This window comes from Cariama cristata, unplaced genomic scaffold (genome assembly GCF_000690535.1).
Source record: "Cariama cristata isolate BGI_N322 unplaced genomic scaffold, ASM69053v1 scaffold3393, whole genome shotgun sequence".
Lineage (NCBI taxonomy): Eukaryota > Metazoa > Chordata > Aves > Cariamiformes > Cariamidae > Cariama > Cariama cristata.
The window spans coordinates 73,089-80,403 of NW_009606500.1; the positions used below are offsets into that span (position 1 = coordinate 73,089).

The window sequence follows — 7,315 nt, forward strand, 5'->3', positions numbered from 1 at the left end:
GACTCCTAAGAAACCAGCAAAACTACTGGATCCGAGGAGGGCAGCCAAAAGATGCTCATGAGTGTTTCTTGGGGTTTGAAGGAAGTGCTGCTATATGGGGAGGGTACAGCTCTGGTGAGATTTATGCCACACCTATATGTTGTCAGGGTTTGCAGATTGTGCAAATACGGGTACTTTGGGGGCTATTACAATTCAGTGTGGAAAAACTGGACCTTAATGAGAGCTGTTATCAGCTTTCCTCAAAATAAATAAAATAAAGGCAGATTTGAAGTTAGCAATAGGTCTGTCTTATCTCTTTTTAGCTTCCTAGTATTGAGTCCATTAACTTTACAACTTCACCTGCAGTTTCTTTAAAAGTGGTATTTTTCAAACTACAATCATTTTTCAGAGTTGAAATGGAATCACGAATTTGGATGAAGCTGTGATTTATGGGACAGAAGCATTATACATGCAAGGAAGATCCAGAGCTGCTAGATCAGCAGAAAAGCTATCAAATTCAGGTGAATGTTCACTGAGGGTGAAGGAATTGAAAACAGCTAAAGGAAAATACCTCTTTCTACAAGAAATCTCACTGTGGCAGCAGATTAAAGAGCACTGATATAAGCAGAACAAGAACAAAAAGCAGAAAAACCTGTGAAATCTGAATAGATTTGTGAGATTATAGAATTGCTGAGATTGTCCATCTATTCTTTCACTTCTAGTCTTAAAGGAAACACTGACGTGAATTCTGAGAATTTATGAATACGCATTGTTTTGTCAATACAAACCTGCAGACAATTTTTTTTTTGTAAAGGCATGGTAAACTTACTTTGCTAAATCCTCTCTAACAGGTGTATCTGACTTTCAAGCAGTTTATAGCCTTGTCTACTATTTTTGTAGATATCTTATATTAGCTAGATAGATGTCTCTGTGTACTTGTGTCTCATTTTAGGAAGGAAATAAGAAGTCTTGGTTTGGAGTTTTTTTGGGGGAGGGTCTTATTTTGTTTGGGTTTTTTCTTCCTGTGGGAAAATTAAGGTTGGGCTTCTCATAGCAAAATGACTAAATCTATACTTAGCATATACCTGAAAATTCTAGAGACTGATGGCTGATTCAACCTCATCAGATATAGATTCCAATACACCAATGTCTAAAAAGCATGTACCTGGTGGAAAGATCGATATTTAGAGTGTTTTTCATACTGGTTGAATTAAAGCTATATTAATCTTTTCTCATTTCTTATTTTCCCTTTTCCCATTTTGATAATCAGTATGAATTTTATGTGCGTCCAAATGAGGAAAAACTTATTCAGTCTTATCATACTGTGCTTTTTTTGTTTTCCCTATAAGAAAGCTAACCTTTTTATATGTTTTTCTGAACTAATTCAAGGTTCTGGAATGAATTATTCAAAAGGATTTGCTGACTTGTAAGCAAAGCTTTTAGTTCATGTCTGTTATTCAAGATCTTCTAATGATCATGAACTTTCTGTCACACATTCAACAGATATGTTTTTCATTGTAAATCTTGACAGGAAGCAGGAAGTCAAAATCTTTTCATCTATAGGATCCTTCTAAATAAGGACGGAAAGTGCATTGGTTTTTAATTTTTATAAGTGGAACAATAGATCTTTCATAGGTATAATAAACTGATTTCCCTGTGAAGCTTTTCGTAAGATTTAATTAAATTCTCTTTGCAAAGTAACTGAAATTTTGTTTGAAAGACAACACTTGGATTTTAAACGATCACTTTTCCCCCTGGGCTGTAATTAAGTTTCATTTAGATGGCTCCTTTATATTTTTACTTCTCTTCTAGTGTTCATACTTACTATTGGATTCTGCCTTGAATCCCTTAGCTTAAAATAACAGGCTTTATTCTTCCAGCTGCAGAAGCCCATGAACAGGCTTTATTTTTCACTAAGTCCTTATCTTGGACTTAGCTATTCATTTCCCAATAATGTTGACTTTCTGCCACAGCATCACCAAAATCTAGTTCTTCATCCATGTAGATGAAACCTGAACCTTAAATGTGCTCTATTCAGTTCAACCGCCATTATTCTGACCTTGACAGTTATTATATTTTCTATGGATCATATTGCCTCTGAATTCCCTTTCTTAGCCTGTTGCTTTGGCCTGTCTCTTTAGTCCATTAACATATATAATTCTTACATAATTCAGCAAATTCTTTTGTTTGCTTCTCTAATTCAGTTCTCAGCTGCAGGCTGGATAGAGCAGATCAGCTCAATATTGACTTGAGGCTCTGTCATAGTCACATCTGTTTCATTCCTCAGCTATGGGCTTCTCCCACAAAGACTTTCTTACTTAGTCCTGCCTTTCCTCTGTAGCATGAGGAACACCTCAGCAAACTGAAAAAATCCTTGCTTATATTTCAAATCCCAATTTACATCTCATCTCTACCATGGTCCTACAAAACCCAAATTTTGTGGTAAGGCAAATAATCTAAAACAGTGTTTTCCCAATTCTTTTTTTGGTTCCATGTAAAGTAATGCAATTTACTAAAATCTGTGCGGTTAACAAAGCTTTCTTGTTCCATTTCACACATTCATTTTCTTGAGTATTTTATAACTATTCTTTTTCCTACCCAAGTTTTTAGACTGAAGAGCTTTGGGGGCACAAGAGGAAGGAGGTCCAAATATTTTGACCTCCAATATATACCAATATTTACTGCTATGGCTGTATCATTGAAATGGATACCCGTAGCATATTTGACCAGTCCCTTCATGTTAGATAGATTTCTATGACTCTGGGAAAATAAGGTAGAAATGAGTGGATTACTAAAAAAGACCACTTGCTTTTATTCTTTCTTCCTTTTTTTGTGTGTGTGTTATATAATCTGTGCTGGGAACTTCACCTTTAGCAGCTTTAGCTTTTTGTATTGTGCAGAGGCTAAAATTATTCAGTACTGGCTAGTTAAAATATAGTGTTTAGTGTTTACCTCACATTGAAAATAGGAGAACTATTGTTGAGTCACATTATTGCTCTGAATACCAGCTCTTTATTTACAAACTGGAGTTAGTAAATGTTATAAATGTATAAAGCTTTATAAATGCTCTGAGGGTATTCTCTTTAGAGAGAGATGACATAATCCCTGGGACAACAATGCCTTGTCTCGGTTAGGACATCTACATACTCTTGGAATATAAATAGCAAGTAAATAATTATGCCACTAGTGTATACTTGACAAAACTCTTAATGACCATCTGAACATCCTCAGACATATCCCAGAGCAGTAATAACTATCTGCGATGTGATGAGCTAGAAATATTTTAGCAAGTCTGTTGCATCAGGAAAGAATTTCTTCCCTTGAATGCAACTGGAAGAATTAGTATGTATAATGTATATATTTGTATAATCATTTATACTATATGTATGTGTGAATATGTCTATATAGATAGGTTTCTGAGCAGTTCTGAATAATAACCTTCATCATGCCCAAATGACATTTTGCTTGCTATTTTGTTTGCTGTGGTTGCAGTCCGGCTTTGCAATACAAAAGTCTTTTCCTCTTGATTCTGTACTGTATAGCTAATATAATCTCTATTCAGAGGAACACTATACTTTTTGTTTAGTTTGCACTAGATTGTGCTTTGGTGTCATTTTCAAACTGGGAATTACATGTTTCTCCATGAACTGTCCTTTTGAATATGCTCTATTTTCCACAGGAGGAAATGACAAATCACCTAAATAAGCGTGGCAGGAGCTGAGGTGTTGGGTAATAACTGATTAAGGGCTTATTGCCTTTGTGTAGTGATATATAGTGAGAAAAGTTCACTCAGCTCCTTAACTGCAGGTGTGGCATGCTCTTCCATTTTGTGTAGTTTGCATTATCGAGATGGGCATATATCAATCTTTAACTAAACTCCTTCCTTCTTGGAAGAAGGCGGCCAACTTGCACTTTGAGGGTTGTGATTGTTCCTCATTATTGCATCCTATTCTTCAGTGTCACAGGCTTTCTATAGGCACATGTAATCTGATGGCTGAACTAGGGTAAAGTACTCAGTGTCACAGACCTTACAAAAATAGTCTAAATATGTTAACTGAAATGCTCTTGGACTGGGGGAATTAAAAGACTGATTTGGGATGAGATTCATAATGATCTGTATGAAACCTATTTGGTAGCAGGGAAAAGATCAGATAAAAAGTGAAACCTTAAATGTGTAATATCCACCACTGTTATTAACTGCAAGGAGCTAACAGAAAGCTGTTAAATCACTGACCGGGGCAAAAAAACTTTTGCAATCTGTCTGGCACCTGCTGAAATACATTTCCATGTGAAAAATGATTGACAATCATTCAGGGAGTGGAGATACTCTCTACTTTAAGTAGATAAAAAAAGGTTATCTCTCTTCCAATTCAGTGATTGATTTTTTTTTAAAATTTTTTTTTTTTAACGAATAAGACAGTCTTCAAAATGGTTTTAAAGATTTAGTCTCCATCCTTGAAAGTTATGTTGATGAGCCATTTGACTACAAAGTGAGACAATGCGTAGAGGGTTATGAGGATTATAATCACTTATATTTAGGCAGGTGATGAATCAAACTAGTCAAGCAGTCTAGTGCTTGAAGCATGCTTTTAACAAACTAATCAAAACAAGACTGGAATTGAGTGCAGCAGTTTTATTGAAAAAGTCCACAGGTATGTGCAATTCCTTTATTAAAATGTTTTCAAATACATCAGACAAGGAGCAATCGATGATCAAGAGTTATTCCTTATTTTATTTTATACATTTTTGTTTCCAAAACTATACAAACATTGGAAAACTTTCCTTTTCTTCCATTTTGGCTATTAATAATTCTGTAATGATAAGTTTTATATATCTCCCTTTTGAATCTGCAAACCCACTTTTCCTGGAGGTGACATTTTACATTTTTGACAATTAAAAAAAGTCAGTTGTATTTACATGTGCTTAAGGTTGCATAATTGAATGTCATACAGGTTCTGAAAACCAGTGGATAAATGGTTTTCAAGATTCACCCAACTGGGTTGAAGGTTTTAAATACACATAAACTGCATACATGTGATTTAGTAGCCAAGACACCTTTTGTTCCCTTTTTTTTTTTTTCAAGGCTATCTATAAACTGTGTGCTAGCCATGGTAAAGGTTTGTTTTAGTAAAGGTACTCACTGAGTGAAAAGCAGCACTGACAACTATTGCTGATCAAGGACATGAATGGGCAGAGGCTTGTATGTGTATATATAATACAAAATCTAATGTTTCAAAATGAACTTGAAGCTTTTATGCAAAAATAATGTCTAGAATAAAAACTATTTCCTGGACTGCATTAAAGAATAAAAAAAACCCCACAAATGCTTGTGTAAGGAAAAAGATAGAGCTCAACATGGGAAAAGAACAATAGAAGCACGTGGATTAAATTCGGAAGCAGATCTTGCAATGTATAATTACTGGAAATTCAGTTGAAATATAGCAACATCATCAATGGAAAATGAAGGCTACAACTGCAGCAGACACATACAGCATATTTTATGAGCTATTATATTGGCCATACAGATTTGTCTACATCTTATTTATTTGAATCCTTAAGGCTTCTCTAATGTCTTACATGAAAGTGCTGTCTGCTTGGATCTTCCATGCATGAGGGAGACGGGTAATTTTTCAAGGAAAAAAAAAAAATGTGTCCACATTTCAATTACAATAGCACATCCAGAGACACAAAATAAAAGACAAACTTTATGGTACCTTTGTTTCATTTATTTTGGCCCCCAAAAGATGCATGCACTAGACTTTATGTACTACAAGGTATTGAAATATTTACAGCATTGTACATGTGCTCTCAAAGGGATGGCAAAGGGAAAGGTCTGTTTTTATCTTGGTGGGAATAGAAGTTAACTTTCTAGCTTAATAATACCTATTCAAAGTGAGAGACGACTCTTCCAAAAAGAAAAGCCCACAGAGGATAAAGCTATAGCATAATTATAGCCAATGTTAACAAACTGTACAGCACTCTACCTGGGAATTCTCCTCTCTCTCACTCCTGTTTGAAATAGTAGTACCAACTATTATGTTATGCTGCCATGCTCCCCTTGCCCTGTCTGCTCCGTTTCTCTCTGTTCCAGCAGGTACAGCTGCATATTACCTGTTTATATGATTTTTATTTCAAATTATTTCAGCATGTTGAATGGACATTTAATTCACAATAACCTGATGGCAATTTTTGGAGAAATGATATGATTGATATTTACTGGGTTATGGCACTAAAGAATTCAGACCACTATAAAGCGCATTGTGAATACTTCAAGTGGACTTAGGAAACCATCTCTCCAAGAAATTCAGTGAGTAAGGCTCATATCACTGATTTCCTTCTGCTTTTAAAGGTAAAGATATGATACCCAATACACCAGATTAAACAAACAGAAGGCAGTTGGGAAGAAGATGCGGGCATAGGAGTCCATTTTGGCAATCCGAATATGTATTCTTCCGTGCCTCCATGCTCCTGTTCGACAATCTTCAAAGCAGCAAAAAAAACTGGCACAGTCCTTGCCATCAAGACACTCATATCCATATTCTTCATCCCTTTCTTGCAGGTGTGTAGCATTGTTCATTTGAATAGTAGCTGATCGAGGCCGAATGTCAATTGTAGGTGCCTAAGGTGGAGTGGCAAAAGAAAAAGATGGCAGGAAGGAGAGACTCTGTTATTATCACCAGACCAACAGGGAGATAGAGACTAATGGTCAACATGTGGATGATGGTTCTGTGTGGGGTACATGGGCAATTGCTGAGGAGTTCTAATGGTAGTATTACCTTGAACTTATTAAAATCAGTTGCATTGTATATTGTAACTTTACAGGAAAGCAGCACGAATCAATACAAAGTTAACAGCGGTGGACAATTAGTTTTAAAACCAAACTAAGTAAACATTAAAGGTTGAAGGAAACATTCAGGAATGTAATTGATGGTATTTTGAATTTCTTTTGTGTTTTATATTTTACATAGCTGCTTGATATCTGAAGGCAATTTGTGTGTTGCACATGGAAGGGACTGAAATAATCAATTGGAAATGCAGGATTTTAATATAGGACTGGTTCGTGTTGATACAGGAGCAAATATATATACAGCAAAAAAGGCAAAAACTGGGTTTTTTGAATAAGGTTAGGATAATCTCTATAAGACTCTCCAATTGTTTGAATATATGTAGTTCACCATCTACTAATGTTCACCAACTAGAAGGTTCACCATGTTCCAAATTTTACATAGTAGCTGTACGTATGTTTATACATATATATTTGGAATGAATTGAGCAAATTAAGCATTTAAAACATATTTGAGCACTTGGTGAACACTAGGATGACGGACATTGAAAT

At 35.4% G+C, this 7,315-nt stretch overlaps 1 protein-coding gene across 1 annotated transcript in view; it reads right to left on the bottom strand.

Moving 5' to 3' along the window:
- Positions 1-5,944: 5,944 nt before the first annotated feature.
- The window catches only part of LOC104158663 (gamma-aminobutyric acid receptor subunit gamma-2), a gene marked incomplete at its 5' end in the record, with an annotated part of 6,486 nt that continues 5,115 nt past the window's right edge, over positions 5,945-7,315 (bottom strand). The window contains one exon of the mRNA XM_009696373.1: positions 5,945-6,598. Coding sequence (XP_009694675.1) covers positions 6,323-6,598 — 276 coding nt within the window. The remainder of the gene's footprint in view (positions 6,599-7,315) is intronic.